Source organism: Curcuma longa, chromosome 20 (assembly GCF_044706935.1).
Source record: "Curcuma longa cultivar G26 ecotype Majalengka, Jawa Barat chromosome 20, ITB_CL_G26_1.1, whole genome shotgun sequence".
Taxonomy (NCBI): domain Eukaryota; kingdom Viridiplantae; phylum Streptophyta; class Magnoliopsida; order Zingiberales; family Zingiberaceae; genus Curcuma; species Curcuma longa.
This window is the reverse complement of record NC_133880.1, coordinates 4,933,081-4,959,281: the sequence shown is the minus strand read 5'-3', so window position 1 is coordinate 4,959,281 and position 26,201 is coordinate 4,933,081. Positions and strand designations below refer to the sequence as shown.

Below are 26,201 nucleotides of genomic sequence, written 5' to 3'. Positions count from 1 at the left end.
CTTAGAAAGTTGTCAATCATAATAATTGTACTTGTTGTGCTAACTCTATGGTGTAGGAACATAATATTGGAAACAATTGGTGGTGCAACAATAGTGGATTCCATGGCCGCCATAGTCGTCACCATGGTTGTGTGGTGTAACACAGCCAAGACGTGGTACACTCTAGGAATCACAATCATCACTACCAGAACATATATGCGTTGTGATACGGTAAGGTTGTGGCATACTCTCGACCATCACCATGGTCATGGCAGTCTCTAGAAAATCATATGGCCACAATCGTGTGGTGTGACACGGCCAAGTCATGTGCATGTTTTGATTCTCTACTAATTTTAAAACTTCATCATCCTTCCCCTTGGAAGTGAAGAGTGTGAGAAAAAAAGGATATTTTTTTAAAAAAAAGATGATATCACAACATATGTCTTCTTTGTATGTAGCCAATAACAACGATTACCTTTTTAAGTAGGAGAATACTCGATAAAGATAATTTTAAGGGCTCAAAGGTCAAGTTTGTTACACTTGGACATAGATATGCAGAAAGGTCATATATCCAAAACTCTTCAAAGATAAATTATTGAAGTTGAAAATTTATAAATATTTTTGGGTGAAAAGAAACAAAAATGTGTCAGTTTATGGAATGACTTAGGAGACGATTGATAAGATATATAGTTGTAAGGATTGTATCTCTCCCTATAGATATTTTGAAACATGCATAGTGAAATAAAGGCACAAGCAACTTCCAACAAATGATAGTTTTTTACATTCAAAAACTTCATATTTATAGAGTATCGAAATACGAGCTGAACAATTCCATTTTGGTATCATATATGTGAATTTATTACTAACATGGTGACAAAAAAAGTCTTTTATGAGCATTATAATAAGAAAAATATAATTATTGAATATGTTGCTAATTTGATTTTAAAAAATTCAATATAAAATATATTGCTAACTAGTTTTTTAGGTGCATATAGGTTAGTGAATGATAAATTAAAATCAATACACATGGTTTATAGTAATGTCAAATCAAATAATTTAAGTAATTAAAATATTTAAAATGTGGCATGCATGTCAATCAACTTGATAAAAGCCTATGGAGTATAATAGGTGGTCAAAAATCACAAAAATGGAAGTGTGCATAGATGTGCTTAGTGGATGGTTGATAGATATGCAAGATATATATAAATATATCACTAATTATTGGCTTTAAGGTGTCGTCAACTATATTTCTAGCTTATCTTATGGTAATTAACATTGACACTTAGTTCTTTTTTGGTATGAAATTGAATAATTGTATCAAGATGTGAATAGTACTATTATATGTATATCAATCAAATGGATGCTAAAAGACGTTTTTATATTAATTAGATAGTATGCTTTTTTTTAATTAGATCTATCAAATAAATTTAGAGGTTAATTTATGCACATTCAAAAGTCGACTTTCAAAATATTCATCCCTAGTATAGTGATTCAAATTCTAATCTTTTTAGTTGTTCCTCTGAATACTTTACTATTGCACCACAATCATGAGGGCACTGAAAGACCTATTTTGCTATGAGACAAAAGTATGTATTCTGATATAGGGGTGACGCATGAGGAGTAGAATTTCAATGAGTCATAATTTTTGACTCGGATATCAAAATAAGATACAATTGATTGTTAATCGAAGCTCTTTTAGAGATATTTATTCAGTATTAGGTAAAATCCATACCGACCCACTTTCGGGCTATCCGACATTGTTTAGTGTTTTGTCCGTGGCTCTGAACTTATTTTTTACTATTATAGTAATTTTTTATTTTAAGATTTTTTATATTTTTGACCTTTTCAAGTTAGAATTTGATTTACGATCTATTTATATGCATGTTCAGTCGTTTTCGGCCAGTTTTGATTATTGAATAAAAATTTTTCTTTTTGGTAAAAATCGACGGTGCCATCGCGACTTCTTTTTAATTTTTTTTAATTTTTTATACTTGTTTTCCTTATAATTCTACTCTGATCTTCCACCTCCAGAATAATCGTTATTTTATTCGATGTTACATTCCCACTCCTTTATATCCATGGTGATGGTTAGATATTTAACAATTAATTATTAATTTTAAAATAAATATATTAAAATATTAATAATTTATTTCAAAAAAATAAAAAGTTTATTGTTGGGGGTGTTGTTTAGATAAGTTTGTTGTTGGGGGTTGCCAAGAACAAAGTATTCGTCCAATATAATGATATTCCGATTGGCTGAATGTGATTGCTATATATTTTGATTTGTGCGCGCTTTGATCCATTCAAATTTTAATTAAGAATTTAATCAAAATAAATTAGGATGTCAATTTATTATGAGACAACAATGCTTTCCATGAGTAAAGTGGCTAATTTGATCCATGAATTTGTGTTATACAACTAGTGTGTAATTTGGACGTTCAAATTCAATTGCAAAAGGAAGTAGTTGTCGAATAGTTCTCACGTGCACTATGCACATTATATTAGGTAAAACAGAAGTTCCAAATGGTATGTAGCACACAAGCACATTTAATTAACAATTTAAAAATCTTTGTTTCAAAATATAATGATCGATCTAAGTATATATGTTTATTTGATATTCAAAATTAAGTCAAGGTAGTACGTAGTTTCATATATGTAACACATTGGTGGTTAGCTTTGTCAAATCTTTGTCAAATTTACAAACAACTTAACTAGTCTACATATGTCAAATGAGAAATGTGCATAACTTATTAATCACGAAACGAGGACAATAGGAGTAAGCTTATCGATAAATTACAACTCTATCAACTTTAATTCATGTTCAATGGTATCTCTTGTATTAATTAGCATGATATTTTAGCGTGCCAAAGATCAAAAGTGTACGTGATTTGCATGAGAAGACATTTTGTAAGTTACCAAATATTTATGGATCATTGAACGTCCTTGGTCTTTAATACCTATAGCAAGCGGAGCTAGAATTATAAATATAATATACCCGGGCTAAAAAAATTTTAATGAAAAAATTAGATTAAATTAATTATTAATGAAATTAAAAAAGAGAGAGAGAGAGCAATTCTGAAATTAAGTGTTAAATGTAAATTTAAAGAGTAAAATTGAAATTTATTTAAATTTTAATTTACATATATATTCTCACATTAGTTCGAGTATAATTAATCATGAAGAATTAAATTATGATCCTGGTTAGTTAATCTACTATATAATGAAGTTAAGATCTAACGAACTAATTAAGATTAAGATCTCAAAGTCTATTAATTAATTAATAAGATACGCTTGATATTTATTATTCCCTCAACCCTTGCTAGCTCCATTAATACTTTTTTTAATTTATTATTTGAAAAGGACGTATCGAAAATTTTCAATCTAGCTCGACTTTACTTGTAACACTAAACCAAGAACAAAGTCAAACATTCCATTTGTTGTAACTCATGTTTTCATTTCATTTCAAATCATTCACTCTACATTGTCAAATGCATTATCATTCTTCTACGATTCCTCATGAGCCTTCAAATGCATGTTTCTCATTTTTTGTGCCAGGTATAAAAAAAATCTTCCAATTCCTTCACAAGATTTGTATGTGCCTTTATGAAATAATTTGTTAAAATCGATGGAATCAAAATATCTCCACAATAGTATGATATTGTCCACTTTGGGCCTAAGCCCTCATAACTATATATTCTTGGGCTCTCCCCAAAAGGCCTCATACCAATAGAGATACTTTTCATCCTTTTAACCCATGATCTTTTTCATGTACTTTAGATGTGGGACTATGTTTGCCCCTCGGTCCACTACTGACTTCCCACTAATCGAACTAGGACTTTTTATCCCTCGGTCCATCCGACCTACTAGAACTTCTCACCTGGTGTTTGGTCCTCTTGATTCAGACACGGGAGCACCCACTTCCTTTGTTTAAGGTTCAAACCACATGGTTAGATCTGGATCATGGCTCATCCGGTGGTTAGTCCGGTGAAGAGCAACCTCGCTCTGATGCCACTTGTTAAAATCGATGGAATCAAAATATCTCCACAATAGTATGATATTGTCCACTTTGGACCTAAGTCCTCATGGCTTTGTTATTGGGCTCTCCCCAAAAGATCTCATATCAATGGAGATATTTTCCATCCTTTTAACTCCATGATCTTTTCCATGTACTTTAGATGTGGAACTATATTTGCACCCTTACAACCCAACATAATTAACATCATATTCAATGATGATCAATTACTATTAAAGATTTTCATAATATCAAAATGCATACATAACTTTCATAATATCAATAGTCCATTACTATAATGAATAGTGAATGAACAGTGGACTGCACTATTTGATTATTAATTTCTTCAAACCTGAACCATAATAAAACAAACAAATATATAAATATATAAAACATGGAAAACAGCTGGAACAATGATCTTTTTCGATAACGTAGCTAGCTATCTCTTTGAACACTCCCTCTGAGAGTGAGAGTGCTGGGATTAGCAGCCATGGCCCCATTACTGGCATCAGCATGAGGTTCATGGATCTCCAAGTAACAAAATTAAGGCCTGGAAATTAAAGGCGATCGATATTAATTAATATGCATGATAAAGTGCTAGCTAGCATTTATCAGCAAATCATTGATATATATATATATATATATATTCTCAGTGGAGGAGGAACTAGCTATATCCACCCCTTTCAAATATATACATTATATCATGCATCATCGTCGTCATCATCTATCTTCTTATCCAACTGTTGAAGGTTGGAAGAGGGTCTTATCCTCCTTTGATGATGAATGCCAAACCCCACATGAATCGTCCAGATGGGAAAAACTCAGTTCTTGATCAGGCATATATATCGCAAAAGGTGCAGATAGATGTTGGCCATTAGCGTCGTCGTGCAATATGGCTGCCTGCGATCTCTATCTGGAGTCTCGTACTTATCCGGGCCTCTGCTCTCGATCGATCGCCTGCATTAATTAATTAGTTGGTAATTAAAGCTAGCTAGCTAGCTTCACGAATAATAATATCTGTCCAGGTGTGAGGCCACCGAGATCAATAATGGGGGAGGAAGGAGGAACTCGATTTTCTTTCTTCTTTCTTTCTTTCTTTCTTTCTTTCTTTATTTCTTTATGCGTAAACTGTGATGCAATTATTAAGCTGCTGGAATCTTTAAAGGGAATTGGTTTTTTTTACGTACGGTAGGGGAAAACGGCTGAGGCCCCATGCATTGCATGGTGTAACATGCATGATTAATTAAAGTCAATGGTCAAATCACGTACAAACAAAAATAATTAAGGAAAGATGACGCCCTAACCCAATGGACTTTCTTTTCTGCCTGTTTTGAAGGTTCTCCTATCATTAATTTGGAGGAAGATTCTCCTGTACAGTAGGTTGGAAACATAATTTTTTTTTTTTCTGTTTAGCAAAATTCGAAAGGTACTGATTGATTAAATTGTCAGATGGTTTTTTTAAAGTCAAAAAGATATTAGTATTGTTATAGCAACTACTTCATGTTTGTAATAACTAACACAATATTATTATAATATTATAGTAACTATTTAATAGCTTATGCAATATTATTTTAAAATAATTTTAATAAAATTAATAAATTTGATATAATAATATTCATAATTTAAAATTTTAAGATTTAAGATTTAAATATAACTGTATATATAGTAACTATTTAGTAGCTTTTACATTTGTCATTGTGAAACAGTTATTTAATAACTTTTATTTATATTTTAAAATGATGTTGATAAAATTTAAATAATTTTAATTAAATTGATAAAAAATATTTTAATATAATAATATTTTATGTATAATAATTTTGATTAAAATAAAATAATTAATTTCTTACATTGTAATAGCTTTTCGAAAAGTGAGACACCTTTTGATTTAATTATTTATTTTTTGAAAAAGAAATGTTCATCCGACGATTTGATAAATTATCAAAGACGTCCTTTTTATTTTTGCTCATTTTATATATAATTTAGGTGTTTAAATTTGGCTCAATTAATTTTATCAATAGATGATTTTTTTTATATACAATTTAGGTGTTTAAATTGGGCTCAATTAATTTTATAAATAGATGATACTAAATAAATTTAGATCATAACTTATAAACATTTAGAATTAGATTTTTTAAACTATTAAATTCAAATTTTGATTGTGCCATGGAGGCTGTAAGAAAATTTTAATTGGGCAAATGATGAGCGTCGAACAATCTAGAGAGAGAAATGGGTTGACTCATTTAGAGAATTACTTAGGTCTTGGTTGGCCCATTTTGATTGGTCACTTGATTATCTTTTTTATATTAATTTAAAATGTGCTTGCCTCCAAGCAGCAAATGATACACCACCGTGAAAGCGGGTGGGCAAATTCAATCAAAACTTAGACCTAGCAGTAATGATAGATACATTTGAATTCTAGGATAGATTTAAACGTTCATAAAAAAAAAGGGATAAAAGTACGATGCACCTTTAATAATGGATGAACCTTTTCTACGTTTGATGTATTGAGAAAAGAGAAAATCCCACATGTTTTTTGATACATGAAGATATAAATTATGATAAATATAGTTAAATATCTGAACAGTTGTATTTTTCTAAACCCTTTCGTAGGTGATTTGTACATTCTAGAGTGCGTAAATAATTTGCAGCATTTCTATTGCAATTGGATGGGATCAAGGAGATCCAGGATGTTTTATAATTAAGAAACAGTTCACCATGTGGTTTTTACCTTGCTTGGCTGCTTTCCATGGATGAGTTACCCATTTGGTGAGCTTTCAGATACCTATCATAGTTTCTCTGTTGAAATTTATGAATAAAAGCATTCCATTCTATCTCGATCATGATGAACACACGCAAAAGTAAATCATGAATTGCCAGATGACTGCAATTAGAGATCAATCTACTAAACGAATCTAGTTATCTGATTTACAGGCTCATGAAAAATGAGCTTCAGGGGGGTAAAAAAGTTGGCCTCAAATCCCTCCTACACAAGAATCATGCAGTTACTGTATAGTGGAAAATGGACGATTAGAAACTGCTAAAAGCTACAAAGCATGGCCACATACAGAATCTGAACATTTAAAATGTGCACTTAAAAATCCAAATCAATCTTTCTTTCTCTCTTTTTTTTCCTTGCTTAGAAAAGCAGAAATCAATCTATTTTCTTTCCTGATTTTCGGCATCCCAAAGCTTAAAATCATGAAAAGTGTCTTTCCAATACTTTAGTCATTTAACTCACTCAGAACAAAAAAACGTAAGCAAGAATATACAAAGTGTATCATTAGCATTGAAAATTGGGACTCACACAAAATAATATTTTATACCTTCAATATTAACTACCCAAAACCATTAGCATAAATTTGCAAACCATCAAAACAATTATGAGAAACCTACTTCATTCCACAATATTGGGCTCACACATGGGTTTATTGGATGGCATTCGATCAAGAAGCCTAAATTTTATGATGAATCAAATATAACGGGAGAAAAATATAAGATCTCAGATAATATCACTGATTTGCTTTCGCCTCCTTCAAGGAAAAACAATGATTATCTCTTTAATTATAACAATAACCTGTGCATTAGCTCAATGAGCATCCTAATTTAGCAGTCAATCACCAAAATAACAAAGATTTTAGTAATATTTGCACTAACAAGAACGTACAAGCAATATAAAAAAGAGTTGAGAAGTTACAGATGGCTACCAGCTATTTTCTCGTTAATTTCTCGAGTATTTTCTGAGCTGAATTTGTTCCAAACTACACGATCAGGCAGCTGGTGGATATTCTTTTCCCCCCCAGCATTAAAGCATGAACGAGTGACACATAATCCATCTTACCAGACTTCTTGGTAGCATGGCTATTTTGTATGTGGAAACATCGACTGATCCACACAAGAAATTCCTGAAACAGCTGCAGATAATGTCATTGAATGATTCCTTAGGAGATCAAAAAACACCACTGTATGCTATTTGTTGTTTTTTTTTTCAAAACAACAAATAAATAAACAATGCTGTTTGTTCAAAAAGAAAAATAAGCAGCAGTTTGTATACAGAGACTTCTCTTTCAGCAATTTGTACATTGAGACTCTTCAAAAAGAAAATAAATACAGATCCAAGTTACTACAAAGAAAAAATTAGCATACCTTACTGTGCAAAACCAATATCCATTTTGTCTTCCACAACTTGGACATCAGGCATAGCTTGTCTCTCCTCACATATACTGTAATTAGAATGGGACGACGTTAAAGGAGTCTCTGACCCATCCTCAAAATGGGAATGCCCATTGTCCACAGATGAAGAAGGCTTCTCATCCAAAGGAGCCATTGACTCAGCCAGGGCAATATCTGCCGAATTTCTTTGGATTTGTGGAGTTGCAGATGTTCTCGGGTTAACTTCAACAGTCACAATTGAAGATACAGGTGGCCCTAATACTTCTTGGGTGGTGCAATTTTTTGAGTTACTGGGATCATTTAGCCACATAAAATGCAAATTGTGGCCTTGCCAAAATTTACCAATTGTGTAAGCTCTCTCAGCAGAATCACAGGAGGAAAAAGTTACACAAGCACAAAAAGTTTCAGGCGTCTTCATGCCCACATTCTCTTTTCTTTCCTCAGGTTCTTCTAATGCTACAGAAGAGAGATCACCAAATACTGCAAAATGATCCCTCAGATCAGCAACCTACAATAGTAAAAAAAAAAAGAAACAATAATATAATGTCTGTGACAGTGAAAGCAATTGAGCATTTTAAAAGTATTCCATGCAAACTCTACACCAGGTGTTTCAAGAACAGCAATATCGATTAGGTTAACCACCATTAAATCAACTATGTATTAATAATTTAATGCTTAGAGAAGGTTGTGTGTTTTCTACATATAGGATTCATTCAGTTTGAACTTCCACTTAGGTTCTAGGTTGCAGCCATAAAAGCACTGAAGCTGTAGTTAGGCAAACAGGCTCTAAACAATCTGATTATTCTCCTAAAGCCATATACAAGGCAAAGAATTGTCATTCCCACACAAAATGAGAATGTCAAACTTCTCCACAAATGCCCGGAATGTAATGCATGTATGTAATGTGCAGAATACTCTGTCCAAATTTAACAATTAGGTATTATGAGGATGGTGCATATTCATGTATCTGAAGAGAGACAATACATTTGTGAGACCAGCCGGAAGAGGAGGAAGAACTCTGAACGTAGTCGGTCGACTATCCAAACTACAATTACTCAACTTCGACGAATGTTGATGACTTATTTGTTCTGTGCTGGAATTGCCCATGACTGTAGAATTTGATTTTGCAGTACATGAAACAGTAGCGTCCACTAAATTTCTGATTTCTTGAGTATTATGAATCTGTTTCTGTGCACCTTCTGTAATATTTGGCACTCTGGATGGTTCAGTTTGTTCACCTTCATTGCTCAAATCTGATTTAAGTCTTTTAGGTGCAGGCTCTAAGGTCACTTCACCCTTTTTGAATAAAACAGCCTGCACATGGAACACAAAGGTATAAAATTTCCTATATGAAAAATTAAGTAAATGATGACTGAAAAGCAGAGCAAGTTATCACATCAAACTTCATTCGAACATAGCTTACAAAACAAATATAAAACATATGCAAAGGTATATTTACAGAGCCTTAACGGTTTCAGACTTTCAAAATAGCATTAGATAGTTATCCACACAAGTCAATAACAAATAGCACCTTATTCTTGCCCTTTCCCCAAAAGAACGAACACAGAAGAAAAAATATATAATATTTTTCATGGAAGAGCATAAAATAATTCTCCTATAACAGAAATTATTCAGCAACAGGCCAAATTACTCCCAGTCCTTTGTTAAGAGAAGAGTGCAATTTCAAACAATTGTCAACTAAAAGATGTCTAAGAGATAATAAAGCCGACTCAAAATAATAATAAAGCTTACTTGTTTCTCAAATTTTTCTAATTGGCGACGAAACTCCTCTCGTTTTAAGGCTAAATTCTCCTGCTTTTTGCGAAGTTCCTCTTTCAAAGTCTCCAAACCATCAAGCTTTTTCTTTCCAGGAGAATTTATCTTTAAAGTGTTTGCAGAACTTTTTGGAACAGGGATTGACACTAAAATCTCAGGAGCAGCCAATTTACTTTCATGTGGAAGTGGAGAAGACGTATCCCCTTTTTCGTTCCCAGTAGCAAGTGGACGAGATGGAAAACGGGCAGACTGCCCTACAAAAGATGGTAGCACTTTGGGGAGAAAATTTTTCGGCCCCTTTAAAGCTCTATCACGGTTGGCCCACCAGAGTTTTATAAACCGATTACCCATCACAGCATCAGGCGCTTTAAGTGCAGCTTCAGCCTCCTCCCTTTTTGAAAATTGAACAAAAGCTTTTTCACTATTTTGTGGAATGTAAATATCAACAACTTCACCAAACTTCTGAAAGTGGGAAAGAAGGGCATCCCTTGTGTTGTTCTTTTGAGGAATACCATGCACATAGAGAGTACGTGAAGCTTTTTGAGACATCCTACCACTGTTACTTGTAGAATCATGGTGATTTGCCATTGGTTTTTGACTCTTCTCTGTGGTAAATTGTTTTTCAGGAACAGTAGCAGAAGCTTTGACTATAGAGTTCTCCTTATCTACCTTCATTTCATTTGAAAGGAGATTTGTAGTATTTGCATTGTTAATAGATATTGTACCAATCTCTGACCTGCTACTATGGCCAATCTGGTCCTGGACAGATGATTGAAAAGAAGAATCTACATTCCATACAGGTTCATCATTGTTTTCTAAAGAAAGCATTAAGGCAGTCTCAGATGTTCCTTGACACCCATTGTTCCACAATGGCTGATCAGGATCATATACATCTGCTTCAACCAAACCAGAAGAGGATGAAACCACATTCAGCTTTAGTGAATCCTCAGGCAAAAGGGGTTTCCCATCTTTTGCAGGGACAAATTTGCTGCTGCTAGTCAATGGGGCAGAAGGTGCACTGGCTGAAGGCAATGGTCTTGGCCCAGCTTGAATTCCTTGAACATGTGAATTTCGATCTGAAACTGAAAGATTGAACTGAGAAAGACTCTGCAAATTAAATAATAAAATGATTTAGATCCAAATGAAAATAAGCTAATTGTTGCACAAAACAACTACTACAACAATCATCTAATTTCTGAGAGAATATAAGATGGAAACCACTTTCTAGCAGTATAAATATTCAAATTGGCAAAGTCCTGACCAAATTATCAGATACAACTTATAAAGGAAATGGACCTGCACATCTTCGACAACAATCCGATGCACACCATGTTCCATTGGGCACATATCCCCTCTTAAACAATATCCCTGCTCGTCAAAGTCTCTGCAACGTTGATGAGGCATTCCCAGGTTAAATAATGGGGTGATCGTAGGCTGAAGAGCACCTTGCAAACCAAGTGGTTGGAGTGGATCCAAAATTCTATTGCTCATTTCATTAACAAAGCCATATGCACCCCAAGATGAATTTTGTGCACTTGCAGCATTTGGTATACCTGTCCCAAACAGACTAACATGTGTATGTAGACCTTGTGAAACAACCTGTGATGGAAAATCCAGTGTGTCCAGAGGATTAAATCTAGAATCCTGTTGGTTCCAGGAAACAACGTTCCTTCCTCTTCCTCTACCTCTTCCTCTTCCTCTTCCTGCTAGGGGGCGTACTTTGGGTGCGGTGCAAAAAGTGTCATTCTGAGACGTTTGATTTATTCTACCCCGTGGATCAAAGTGATAAGGATCCAGAGTTAGTGGTGTGAAGCTAGAACGTCCCTTATCAAAATTTGAAGAACTCTCCATATTACCATTGTTTCCACTGTCATGAAAGTTTTTTCGATTGTCAAGAAGTTTGCTTCTTCTCCTATTCATCCGCTGCATAGGTAGTTCTTGAACATCATCATCATAAGAAATAGATTGTGCCTCCCTCCTTCGATGTTTATGGTTGCGATCATCATCATCATCGCTAGCTTCTTGGTCTTCAGTATCATTCACTGGTTTAGTGGACATAGAGTAATTCCTTTCACTAGGCAACTTATTTCTCAGTTGTACTGTGTTGACATCGGGAGGAAAAGATAGCTGAAACTTCTCAACAATATCAATATTCTGACCAACTCTGATTATAGATGCGTCTTCAAGAGCCTGTAATATTCTTGTGGAATAGTTTTTTGCACCTATAGTTTGGATAAAACAGAAAGCTAAGCACAACATTACATGTTCTATGGAACCTCAAAAATTGAAATATTTGAGAGAGAGAAAAGGATAAAGAAATGAATAGTTTGATGCACCTACAGCTTCACTGTCACCAAGGACGGTAAAATTGTTCGTAAAACCATAAAAGTACAGCAAAGCTTTAATCTGAAGAACTATTGCACTTGAAGAGAATTAACTAATCACCGTGGGAGAAAATTTTTTGCTTAATGAAAGAATTTTAACAAGTAAAACTGTTTTTGAAATAGTTTATATGAAACTTGTGTGACTAATCTTGTTTGATCTTACATATTGAAGGACATTGGAATATCATATATAACTTGGTCATTTTAAAAACTGACTTATCCATAGCTATTCAATTCCAGGTGAACTGTAATGGAATTGTTAATTCCTATGTTTGGTTATAAAAATAAACTCAAAATTAATTAAGGAAGAACAGCAGTTTCTTTTAATCCAACTTAGTTATCTTTCCCGTCAGCCAAGCAATAATTATTACAACCAATCAATTGTTGATTTCAAAAATATGGTTTGTTTTTATGTACACAATTCTTACAAACCAAACACAATGAATTCAATTCCAGATGAATTATAACGGACTAGCTAATTCCTATGTTGGGTCATAAAAAGAGACTCAAAATTCAATAAAGAAGAATATTGTTCCTTCTAATACAAGTTAGTTATTTTTCCCATCACCCAACTAGAAATAATTCCAACTATCAAATTTATTGATTTCAAAAATATTTTCTAGTTATGCATCTCATGCCTATTATTTATATAATTCTTGCAAATCAAACACAGGAATGAGAATTATGTAAACACAGTCATTACTTGCATCACATTTGCTAGGAATAATTATTCTAGTCTAGTCATTTCCATTTTGCATTCATTAACTTGAGAGTAATTTATCCAAGGTTTAAAATCTCAATCACTATTTTGATCATATACAGTAACCTAAATCAGTCAATAGTCAGCATAGGCAAAAACCAGTTGTTTGCCAATGTGGCCTGTGCCATGCATGTGTCACTAGTAATGGAAAATGCAAACCTTAGTTTCAGCTTGCATCAAGAAAAACAAACTTGAATCCAATTAAAGTCATCTAAACCTGAATTGACCCTAAATTAGATCTATTATCAAATATTGCATATGCAATCAGATAAATTAAAGGCTTAATTGTGACAATAATATCTTTACATATATTAAGAATTACATTGGAAAAACCATTGTCTACAAAGGTGCCATAGGCAGATGGATGCCTAGACGGTTTTGCCAAGGTGTCACTTCGCCTAGTGCCCAAGCAGTCTAGGAAGCATAGGGAGTCAGCCAAGGTAGCCTAAGTGGTTCAGACCACTTGTCTACCTAGGAAGACCCCCAAGTGACCTAGGCTACTCAAGCAATCTATACGGCAGTCTAAGCAGGTCTAAGGAACAGAATAGTTTTCTTTATAAGTTTCTACTTCATTTGGCATTAGTTACCTATATTTTATATTGTAGCATGAAACTAAAATTTATCTTATCTCACAAACTACCTATGTGTTTTTTGTTGTGATTTCTTATACAAACCATAGTTTCCTTTTCTAAAAAATCCATAACCATGCCCAATTTTGAAGTCTCCAATCCAATACCAATCTCAATCAATTAATTCTATAATCCAAGCAATGTAAGGATTAGGAAAAGCTTGTCAACTATGTACATCTTCATCCTTTTCATGTCACAACCAACATGAAACAACTTGTCTTGGAACTTAAATCAGCCAATGGGCCATAATGGCTATAATAGATCAGCAAACTGTTCTGAATATTCCATGGTATATTACATATATTCAACACAATGTATAGTATCAAACCATATAGACAGTATTGTATAAGCAATGAATTAAATTATAATTTAATCCAATAAGCTTTAGATGGTCTAAAATTGTACTTCAAGTGTTAAGCATGTAAATACATGCAAAATTATTTTGGGTGGTTGGATCGGGAGATATTTTGACATTGTACTTCTCTAAGAGGTTAGTTTACTAAGTTTATTAATGTGACTCAATTTCAGATATTTATTTATAAAGCAACTATTTGTGCAGGCCATCATGATAACGGTGGATGATGGACCTCACTTTGCCATACAAAATTATGTAACTTTAGGAAATAAATTAGACTCCGCTTTGAATGAAAAAGATATTTCACTTCAAACGGCAAAGAGTTTGAAGATAAAACCAAAGTTTATAATACAAATCAATAGTAAAAAGGCAAAAACCAGGAACATACTTTCACAAAAACCAATGTGATCTCCACCAATAAAGATAATAGGCAGTTTTCTTTGACCAGTCCATTCTGTTACCGCTGATTGAACATCAGACCCATCACCTGCATTTACGAGATAAATGAATTCAGGAGTTATATTTAGTCAATCCTCCACCCAGAAAAGTTATGAAAAGGGGCAAATTTTTATGCTCATGTTTGCACTAGATGGCAGAATCATATAAGACTAGAGTATAAAAGGCATTACACAGAATACAAAAAGTTCCATGAAGCAACCTCAACTAATGTTATTTAGGACAAACAATACACACATGCAATAATCTTAATAGAATCATTCAATTGATGCACAAATTGCACTCACTTTCAAGATCCAATTCAACTACTCTAAAACCTGCCCCTAAATGTGTGAGCAACTCCTTTACCCATTTGGAGTGTCTACAATTCGTCTTGCTGCAATAAACAAAAACATTTAGTTTAAACCAAGAGAAAACTAAAAGATAAATAGAATCAGAGAAAGATAAAAGGCATATAAAGCTTTATGAATGCACAAAGTGCTTATTTAACGAGCTGTCAAGTTTCTTAATAAATGAGTCCAAATATCTATTATCCTATGGTAATGATACTGAAAATCCAGGTAAATGTGTGTGCCCTCGCATCTTTTGGTGAATTCCACTTGCCTCTAATGGCAGACCTTGAAAGGGTTTTTATATTCATAAAAGACAAGGCAGCATATACCTAAGGAACAAACGTCATACAATCCTTTCTATCCAAAATAATTAAAATTCTTTCAGTATTTCATACAACCAAGCATTATCCATCCATCTTAGTTAACCCCTCAACTATTATATATAACTAATAAAGGTCCATGTTTATATGTTTGATCATATTTTTACTCAAGCCTTTAGTTCCCTTACATTCTCATGCTTTGAATGAATAAATCAAAAGGGTATGGTATTAGAACTAACATTAGTAACAAGATGGTGGATTGATAAGAATTAGAACAACAGCACTACGATGTTTAATATAAAATCATATTATAGGTGTCCTTTTAATGAAAAAAATGTCTGTATATAATACTAGCAAGCAATAACATTTTTCTCATACTGAAACACAAGTTATTCAAAACAAGAGCATGTTTTCAATGACGCTAAATTCAGTTCATTGCATCAAGCACTCCAAAGAACCACGCATCAGCTCCACGCCTAAGCCATTGCATCCTCCTTTTGGCCTTCCAATGGCTGGGCTGTGTGCAACACCAAGCTCATTTTGTCTCCCCTGATTCCTTCCAGTTTATTAGGAGTATCATTCACAAGTTGGGATTCAGCCACAAAGATAAGATAACGAGTTTAAAAGGATGCAAAAAATCAATGAGTGCAAGCATCCAAGGGCCCTGAACTTGTCCACCATATAAACATAACTTAATTTCCAGTCTTATGTTACACATAGTGGAATAGAAAGAAAAAAAAAATAACTGACTGATTTTACAGCTACCGATCCCACTTTTGAATTCACTATATATCCTGCTAATTACAATCTAGCTTCATAAACTTCTTCGTCATCCGCGCTTGAAACCCTAACCAATCGCTAAACTATCGCCGAAGAAAACCAAAAGATAAAAAAAAAAAAACCCCACGATAATCGAACCCTACTGGTGTAAAATTACACCCTGTGCCCACGAAGAAAATCAATTTATCGACGAGGAAGAGAAGCCTAAGATTCGCACCTGAAGACGACGACGGGAGCGGATGAAACGATCTCCCTGGCCTTCGCGAGTGCCATTTCTCGGACTCTTACAACCCTAACAGCCCGATTCGCCTACCAAGGGAGACGGCGCTCGCCATCTCCACATTTGGAGTTGCATCTCGTCGAAGTTGGATCGGGAAAGCCCAATATGAAGGGCTGGGCTGGGCCGGGCCGGTCGGCGGTCGGCTTCATCACGCACGCAACGTAATTGACTCGGCTCGAATGAACCGGACCTTAAAATTACCTGGTTATTACTTATTATTCACAGAGATGCTCACAGAGTCTAACGATGGCTTAACAGCTCGGGGCATGCTTCTCTCGTGAGCGTAAAAAAGTTCCTTAAAACGGTAAAAAAAAAATTCAAATCAGAAAATCAACTGACCGCACGTGACGCTGCACTCAGCGTCGATCGACTACAGTGGACGCGAAGTTTGACGCGAAGTGGTGGTCCACCTGCATTGTCCAATAATGGTTAGGGTTGAATTTTGGGTGATTCGGTAATACTAGTTTTTTTTTCGTCTCTCCACGTCGCGCCTCGAGGTCGTCGAAATGGAAATCTCCTCGCCGTGATTATAACCAAATCCATTGCGCCTGTGAGAGATCCATCCGCTCTCGATTAGGGCCAGCTAAGCTACGTCTCCGCGACGTCGGATCCTTCGTCTCCAATTCTTCTAAACGCCAACGCGAGGATCTTCTTCTCTTCTACTGAGAGATTTGGATCTCGATCGCTTCGTCTCGATCTGCATCTCTCAGGTAGCCTCTTCTTCCACGTCGCGCCTCGAGGTCGTCGAAATGGAAATCTCCTTGCCGTGATTATAACCAAATCCATTGCGCCTGCGATCTCCGCTCTCGATCCAGCTAAATTAGGGATCCTTCGTCTCCAATTCTTCTTCTCTTCTCTTCGATCTCGATCGCTTCGTCTCGATCTGCATCTCTCAGGTAGCCTCTTCTTCCGACGATCTGATCTGCTTGTAGATCGATCGCAGGCAGTGTGTTTTCTCTTTTTGATTTCGTGGCTTCGTTTCCTTGTTGATTGTTGGGGGCTTTTTGCGTGATTTCATCTGATTTGGTTATTGTTGGGAGAGAATTGTGGGTTGAGTCTTCGATTGATTATGAGGTTTGTTTCGATCTTTGGATTCTGGGTGAAAAAGGAGGATATCAAATCTGGGGACGTTCTCTATACACTGGACCGTATAATTGTATTTGTGTTTGTTCTTCCAATTAAATGTTCCCTATTTTGTGTTGAATTTCCAGTATAACGACGGTTTCTTCCAAAAATCAGGCCAGGCGACTTGATGTCCGCTCAATTCTCGGCCTTCTCTTTGTTCTCTCTACCACCATATGAATAATCTGTTCATGCATGTGGCTGATTGTTTCTTTCCTGCTCACATGATTGAATAGCATGATACTTTGGACAATGCCGAGTCCTATTAGAGCAAAGTATGTTTTATTACACTTAAGTATGCTGGAAATACTATTGTTGTAAACCGTACTATCCATCCATTAAGATCTCTGTTTTTCAGAATATCATTTGTTGCAACATCTTGGAATCAAACTTTGTTTTCTGGTTTAGCTTTCTAACCCCTTCCTTGTTGTTGATGCCTTTTTTTTGTTAGCTTTCTTACAATGACAGACTGCTATAATTGGAAGAAAATTGTTATATTCTACCAAATGCTATGATCAACTGTTTATTGGTCATCCCCAACTACTTGCTTTTATATCGAATTGATCTTTGGTTTAGAGTATTCTTCATGATGATGCATTTTAATGTTGTTTTTGGTGTCTTTTGTTTCACTAAGAAGTTCTTATTGATTACATTGGTAATCTGTTCAGGAATCCTTGGTCCTCCTGATTGTCACGTGCTTCACAATTGAATGTTAGCATAATCTGATTATAAACAAATAGATTTCACTGATGGAGTAAATTGAACTGTCCATTCAGGGTTTCTTTTGCAGGATTATCTTGTGTTACACCTTGAATTTGAGATATGTAGCTTATTGAATAGTCATTTTGTCTGTCTGAACCTTCTTTTTGTTCATGGCATTCATATTACTAGCTAATCATTTAAGGTTTCATTGAACTTTATCACTATGATTATGTGCTGAATGTTGAACAGTACCCTCTAGTTGAATCTTGATTCCTCATGCATAATCAGATATATTATTCTCATTGTTATTGTTTTCTGTTATAGTCCAAGCACATTGGTTTTCTTGCCTGTATAGTTCATGCATCTAAAATCATGTCGTGTGAAAACATGCAGAATTAGAAATCATGCATAATTTAGTTTCTTCCAATCTAAAGAGTCTTGCTTGAGTGCTGATCTTGTATAATTTGGCTTTGGTCTCTTCATTTGCATAAAACTGTCATTCAATTGTAGATAGCATGTTTCAGTCAGTCTTCATCCTCTGGTTTCTTTGGTTCTTAGTCCCTGACTGTTTCAATTGTTTTGATAGATAACATCGATCAATTCTGAATGTTTGTTTGGAGATTTTTTTAAAACTTGTGATGACTAATATTTCAGATTTATTTGTGATTATCATTTACCATTTCATGTGGTAAAAGCATTTTTTATGAAGTTGGAACTAGTTATAGTGGTATACAAGTTTAAATTGGGAACTTAGTAGCTGCTACTACATAATTAGTAATTTAGCATTACTCCAGGCAGATAGTCTCTTGATTTTGCGTGTAGAGGTGAACATCTTCTGTAGAAAACAATGACAATTCTTTGTCTTCAGACAAGATTGACCAAGGATCACTTTAGTTTGTTTTAATTTATCTAGAGAAACAAAATAAGAACAATAAAAAACCAGCTACAATTTATTATTTGTCAGTATTTCTATTATTGCAGGATATCATGAAAACAATAAAGATAAGTTTCTGTACTTACTATAAAAGGTAATTTTGATATTGTTTTGGTAGATGAGACATATGAAGGAGTAAATGGTAAACTCAAATCATGGCGGAAAACGCTAGAAGTGAAAGGTTTTTGTTTAGTAGAGTAAAGATAGAATATATGAAATTTAAATTTAGTAATATTAGACGTAATGAAATAATTGTTAAGATAAGAGATGACGAGTTATATGTAATTGAGAGTTTGAAGTATTTATAATCATGTTTGTAAAATGATAGAGGGATTGAGAGAGATATCTTATATATAATACAAGTAGGATGGTTGAAATGAAGAAGAGCGATAGATATTCTTTGTGATCATAAAGTACTTCTAAGACTAAAAGGAAAGTTTTACAAAATGGCATTTAGACCTACTATGTTATATAGAGTTGAATGTTGGGCTATGACTCGAGCATATGAGCTGAAGATTGAGAGTTGCAGAGATGAGGATATTAAAGTGGATGTGCGGATATACGAGGATGGACAAGATAAGAAATGAAAATATTAGAAAGAAAGTTGGGGTTGTATCTATTGAAGGAAAATTTTGGGAGACACGTTTAAGATGGTACGGACATGTATGTAGACGATCAATAGATGTTCCAGTCAGACAATGTGAAACTATGACAAATGTGCACATCAAACGAGGAAGATCAAAGAAGACTTGTTAGAAATAATAAAATAAAATAAAATTTATTTAAATATAAATGATGATATAGTAGGGGATAGAGCTCAATGACGTTGATAGCCGATCCCACCTAATGGGATAAGATTTGATTGTTATTATTGTTGTATAAAAGATAGTTTTGACCATGTTGGTTATGTTCCTTCTTATATTGGATTTTTTACCAATCCAAAGATTATTTGAATCCATATGTTTTTTTGAGTATAATGTGTTCCAGTGGGAGCAATACATCGTTTTGAAATTTTCTTTTCAATATCATTTTTACTTACTTTATTCAGTATTCACGGGTAGGATTTTAAGATGCACACTAAGAAAATCCATTTAAACTTTGGCAGAATCATGGTAATGGAGATCCTTGGGCATGATACCAATCAAGAAAATATCAATGAAGGAACTGAAGGGGACAACTCTTTCGTTGCCATAAAAGAAAGCAAGCTAGAGACTAAACATGGCAATGGACAGGAATTAGTAAGAACCAATGTAGCCAACGGAGAAGCTAAAGAAGGGGATCAATCAGTCGATGCAAATTTTCCAAAGGATGCTGTGGAAGAGTGGCCTGCTGAAAAGAAAGTTCATAATTTCTATTTAGTTAGGTTTAGGACCTTTGAAGACCCTAAACTTAAGGCAAGGATTGACAATGCTGACAGAGAGGTCACTAAGTGCACCCAAACCAGGTTTCAGATTACAGAAGCATTAAAGGCAAAAAGGGTATCATCATGCATCCTTATTATTTGGTGTTTTACTTTTTTGTCTCTGTTTCTCTATTCTTTATTGTCTTCCAAATTATTATTTCACTTTAAGTAGGTTTTTCAGTTTTGACCTGGTGGCTTTTTGAGATAATCATGAGAAGATTGGATAAATTAATCTCAAATATTATTTGTATTTAATACTTTAATTGCAGTCCGAGAGGTCAAATGTGATTATGCAATTAAAGCCTTTGACTGCTGAGGACAAACAGTATCGAATGATTATGGATGAAAAGAGAAAGTCAATGGAACCACTTCAAGACGCCCTTGGAAAGCTACGTAATGCAAATATTGCTGTGAGGGAAAGGGGCATGGGTTTATGTTCTTCGGAGGAAGAGCTCAATGATCTTGTAAATATTCACTTTATTGGTATTTTTCTCTAGATCAATATTTTACATTGGGTGTTGTTAACCTGATTCTTTCTCTTTTGATGAGACAGATTTATAGCTTGAACTACCGTATGCAGCATGAGAGTCTCAGTTTGGTTGAAGAAAAACAGTTGATTAAGGAAATAAAGATGCTTGAAGGGACAAGAGATAAGGTTATTTCTAATGCTAGCGAGAAGGCTAAGATTCAAGATTCTTTTGGTCATAAAGAAGCTATTCAAGACCAGGTCAAAGTAAGTAGCAGATATTTCCCTGACTACTACGTATACAACTTTCGGATGATTAATCTCTCCAGAGTGGTCTTAGTGTTCTTGGAAGTTGTTCTTGATTAGAGACATATATTAATATTATTTATTTTGATTGTGTGCTCACAGCTGATAAATGATGACATTGGTGGAGTCAAAAAGGAGAAACAAGCAATTCGTATGAAAATCAAAAGCCTTGAAGATGAACTCAAGGTTATTGATGATGAGATTAGTTCCTTACAAGAGGAATTGGAAAATATCAACAAGAAAAGAAACAAGGCATTTGAAACTCTTGTGGAGTTAAGAAAATCTCGTGATGAAGTGGTATGAGTTTATATGTACATCTGCAACTGCACAGATTACTACTATAATCATATTCTAGATTTACTTGTAATCCATATTCATCTTGACATGCTAACTCTTACCATATTGGTACTCACTATAATCAAGGTTTAAAATCTTACACAAGTGGTAAGCGGTTGAACTACTTTATATATGGACATCTATATTAATTTAAAACATAGAACACATCCTATATGTAACATGCATAAAACTGAATACATGCAACATAAGTGTTTACATTAATCCTTGCAATTTACAACATTAAAAACATACCTTGTAAAGTGGTTAAACTATTGGGCGTTTTTTTCCCAGTTCATCTTTCCTATGCTTTCACAATCTGCTCAAGTAAATTGAAACAACTATTTTGGCACGTTGCTTTATCAATTAATTTAATTCATTGTAGTATTGTACTTTTCCTTAAGGTGCTTGTCAGAGTAATAGATTCCATCGAGCTAAATTGATATATTTCACAACTAAAGAGATTGTACAAATGAATTTTAAATGTTTTAATCTGTTACTTGTTTCTTAGTTTTCATTGATTTATGAATTGGTTTCTTCATCCCTGAGGTGTTTTATCATTTTGAAGCTTTGCATTATAGAGGCTTTAACCGAACTTTTAGGATTTTGGCTTTGCAGTTACCAACAATTGGAATGTTGAGTATCTTGGTTGTCGTTGGTCTTCAAGTTCTAATTTGTGTTTCATCGCTCTTTTTTTGAGTTACTATTAGTTGAATTAATATTCCCAATTGCCATGACAGAAGACATTATAGAACTATAGTTTAGTGATTGGGCTTTGTTCAGAAGAAACAAGTAAAAGGAATTTAGGTTTTCATGAGATTGACTATATTTGCTCGCCCATTGCTGCCTTGCATGAGAATCCACTTATTTCTATGACATTTAAAACTTCTAGCTCCCCATTTTTTCTGCATTTCATGTTTATAATCTTGGTATTTAGTGGACTGTGATGCAAAGGGGTTATTAGTATTATTCTCATATCATGATCTTTGTTTAGTTGAGATCTTTGATAGTTGAGTCTAGGCTGTATTTCTCACAATCTTGGACACTAATCATTGATTTTTTTTCTTGATTGTAGATAGATAAGGCAAGTTCATTATTTATTGTTCAAGTAATCGTAATCTTCTTTTTTTTCATAATAAGTTAGAGGGTTAGGATAAGGTTAATTTAGTATGAGATAAATTTATATCATTGTTTGCAGTACTTAGTAATCTTTCTACGGTAAGCACTTTGTGTTGATCAACAAGTGGGATGCCCGTGCTATCCAATTCCGTGTTTCAAGCTTGCTTGGCAGTCACATCAGCTTGGCAGGTTATTTCCTAGCTCACCCTTACAGGTGCAACCTGGATGTTGTACTGGCCCCGTGCAGAGCTTGCAGGAATACCCCTGTTACAAAGAGAACCAACCAACAATCTATTTATGTGGTCTTCCAACTTAGGTTTTAGAGGAAGTTTCATGACTTGAGTTCTTGGCTACAGTAACCGTCTTGGGCGTCGGCGACCATGCAGGTGCCATGGGAATTAGGATAGGAATTTCTTCCTTGGAGAATTCACTGAGTTTCTGACGTGTTTGAGGTGAGTTATTAATTGTATACTCTAGTTAAGTGAGGTGTCAAGTGAATGAGACCTTATCCTAAGACAACACTAGAGCTTTTTGTTCTTTTTATTAATTGTATGTACTAAAGTTGTTGCCGTGTGACTTGAAAGTCACGGGTTCAAGTTTCGGAAATAATCTCTTGCAAAACAAGATGTGGTTGCATATAATAGATTCTTCATCGGGATCATGCATTGGCGGATGCACCGGGCTGCCTTTTATGTAGCCAAACCACTTATTTAGGTGTATATGGTGTTATGCATTTAGCTTCTCCATTGAAGGATGTCCTGGGTGTTGATCTATACAAGGAGAGTTGAAGCAAAATATTAGGGCATCATGCCCAGTTGGTATTCATCCTAGAGGAGTTATCTTAGTGACACTGACCGTAGTAGCTTCAACTCAATTGTTTGAAGCCACGAGCATGAATGATTTGCCATTTTCTCTCTCTGTCATCCATGTTTCTTTCTGGCTTCTGCTCATTTTTTGGTATCCCACTAAGCCTTTTCACTCTGCTGGAACTTATTTACCTTCAAAAAATTTTGTGATTTTGTTTACTGAGTTCAAATATATAATTAATATGATTGGAATTAAGAGAGTTGGTGGGGGTTAAGGATTGACACCCAGTAGATTTCATACAGTAACCAGTTGCTAATTTGTAAAATGAGGTTGGTAGTACAAAATGTTTAACCATCTCTCTCTGTGTACTCCAGAATTCTTGCTTCTTCCAAAACCGTGCTGTTGTAAACCGTGCTAAGGATCTGGCTGCAAAGAAGGATATAACATCACTCCAAGACTTCGTGTATAGTGAGGTGTGTGCCAATTTTCATCTATCATTCGACTGCTACATTCAGATTTCTTATGTTTATCTTCTCTATGTTAGGTTGAGAAATTTATGTCCGAATGGAGCAGCAGTGAAAAGGCATTCAGAGAAGATTATGAGAAGAGAATTTTGTCATCACTTGATAGCAGGCAATTGAGCAGGGATGGAAGGATGAGGAACCCTGATGAAAAGCCAATCATTCCAGTTGAGGGACCAACAACACGAGATCTGGAGGCTGCGCCAGTGAAGGTGGCCACACCAGCTAAGGTGAATGCCAAACAAACAGAGGATATACATTTGCTACAGCAGGATGTTATTCCCAACAAAAAGACGCAAGAAACCAACGTTAAGAAATCATCCAAGGTAGTAGAATCAAGAGCAAAAGCTGAAGATCCTACAAGCATTGCCGACTCACCAGCAATTGAGAAACCTCAGGAGACTCCAAAGCCAAATGAGATTGATGCTGCAAAACTGAAGGAGATGAAGAGAGAAGAGGAGATTGCAAAGGCTAAGTTGGCCTTTGAAAGAAAGAAGAAGCAAGCTGAGAAAGCAGCAGCAAAAGCAGCCGTTAGAGCTCAAAAGGAATCTGAAAAGAAATTAAAGGCATGTTTTCGTTTGTGAAAATTGTGATACTCTTTCTCACCCTTGCTCGTGTCTGAAACCAATTGCATTTTGTTGAAATTTGATAGGAAAAAGAGAAGAGGCTTAGGAAGAAGGCTGGGGGATCAGCACCTGATGCACCCACTGAGGAGCCAGAAGTTGAATCCAAGGTTTCAGAACCCGAAGAAGTTACCGTCGAGACCGATACTCCAGTTGCAGAAAGGAGCAAGGGACAGAAGGAAAATGCTAGATTCAGAAACCGACCAACTGGAAGAGGTCAGGTTCCTAAGATCATGCTGAAAAGGAAAAAGGCCCCATCCTATTGGATATGGGCTGCACCTGCTGCAGTAGCTGCGGTGCTATCATCAGCCGTGGCATACTACTACTTGTCTTCCACTTGAAAGTGAGGAGATAGCATCAAAGATCATTCCCTCAAGTTATGCACCAGTTTTGCAGATGGGATAACATAGCAACGACTCGACTCGGCTTTATACTTTCACCATCCCCAAGTAATCTTTCTCTAGTCAAAACATCACCTGCTGCTCTACTCTTAAGGCATCGAATACTGTAAACTTATGAACTCTTCTTTTAGCTGCATGTATCCATCCCCCCATTGAATTTGATATTCTTTTTTCATCTCATTGGAAAACCGAATATAACCTTTTTTTTCTCCAATGATTAGTTTCCATAATTCTTCCTATATCTTCTTCCTGTTTACAGCATACAGACTACCATGGTTCAAAGCTTCCTGACAATGCCAATTGCCACAGGGCGAAAAGGCACCAGATGACCAGCATGCGAGCAGTCTGCTGAAGGAGTCGATCTATTTTCTTCTGCCCACCGATCGATTGGCACATGAGAAGACATGAAACGATCGACATGTGAGTAATCTGATAAAAAAAAAGAAGATTATTTTAACAATATAGGTCCATGATAAAATGATAAAATTGAACTGATCTTATAAAAATTGATGTATTAAAAAGGTAATTAGGTTTTTCATCAATCTTTAAACTAAATTAATTCTAATCAATTTAGCTTTGAGATTTTCCAGTTGAATTGTTGCTTTGGTTTGATTTTTAATACTTAAACCTATATAATTTAATCATATTTTAACTATTTTTTTTTTAAAAATGAATAAAACTTTTAATAAATCTTAATATTATATAGTAATGTCAGATTGTTTCAATCAAAAATTAAAACTTGATACTTTTCAAGACTTTAAACCTTTATCCATATTACTCTTACTCTTTTTGTTAATTATTTGTGATCTTAATTCGAAATTTCAAGATAACTTATCCAAGTGTCTGAATTGGGAACTCCATCTGGATCGAACTTTTATTTACTTTTCCCAGCTAGATCAATCCACTTAGTTACCTAAACAAAGCAACATAACTTCGCCTTCTTGAACGACTAACTTCGTCTAAATGTGACCACGCCGCCATTTTCAATACCAAACCATTAGCCAACTTTGTTCCTCCATGAAACATTGTCCAATTATTGATGATGATGAAAATTTTTTATAAAATTGAATCGATAAAATTTTTTTGTGAAATCAAATCGATCACATGCGTGAACCTGCTTTGAATCTCAGTAATCAAAAGATCAAGATTTTCGTTTGGGCCAAAATTAGCCAAAGTATTGTGAACAAAATCAGAACTTTCTTAGGATTTAAAGGGGATTTCTAGCCTTTTAA

The 26,201-nt window shown here is 34.7% G+C and overlaps 2 protein-coding genes across 5 annotated transcripts; one reads left to right on the top strand and one right to left on the bottom strand.

Annotated features, from left to right (window-relative positions):
* Positions 1-7,483: 7,483 nt before the first annotated feature.
* LOC141813919 (zinc finger CCCH domain-containing protein 27-like) lies at positions 7,484-16,302 on the bottom strand. Of its 2 annotated transcripts, none has more exons than XM_074701927.1 (8): positions 16,171-16,302; positions 14,809-14,897; positions 14,454-14,552; positions 11,234-12,159; positions 9,914-11,044; positions 9,146-9,475; positions 8,135-8,669; positions 7,484-7,902 (listed from the first exon to the last, which is right to left on the bottom strand). In XM_074701927.1, the coding sequence occupies exons 1-7, from the start codon at positions 16,224-16,226 to the stop codon at positions 8,136-8,138; spliced, it is 3,165 nt and encodes a 1,054-aa protein (XP_074558028.1). In that variant the 5' UTR covers positions 16,227-16,302; the 3' UTR covers positions 7,484-7,902; position 8,135. The 2 variants fall into 2 exon arrangements, with proteins under 2 accessions (XP_074558028.1, XP_074558029.1); XM_074701928.1 differs by having other exon boundaries at positions 7,484-7,893.
* Positions 16,303-16,881: 579 nt separating this feature from the next.
* LOC141813994 (proton pump-interactor 1-like) lies at positions 16,882-25,178 on the top strand. Of its 3 annotated transcripts, none has more exons than XM_074701998.1 (8): positions 16,882-16,943; positions 20,097-20,469; positions 20,663-20,857; positions 20,947-21,126; positions 21,268-21,462; positions 23,799-23,897; positions 23,969-24,511; positions 24,598-25,178. In XM_074701998.1, the coding sequence occupies exons 2-8, from the start codon at positions 20,101-20,103 to the stop codon at positions 24,907-24,909; spliced, it is 1,893 nt and encodes a 630-aa protein (XP_074558099.1). In that variant the 5' UTR covers positions 16,882-16,943; positions 20,097-20,100; the 3' UTR covers positions 24,910-25,178. The 3 variants fall into 3 exon arrangements, with proteins under 3 accessions (XP_074558099.1, XP_074558098.1, XP_074558097.1); XM_074701997.1 differs by lacking the exon at positions 16,882-16,943 and adding an exon at positions 17,100-17,129; XM_074701996.1 differs by lacking the exon at positions 16,882-16,943 and adding an exon at positions 17,593-17,630.
* The last annotated feature ends 1,023 nt before the right edge of the window (positions 25,179-26,201 follow it).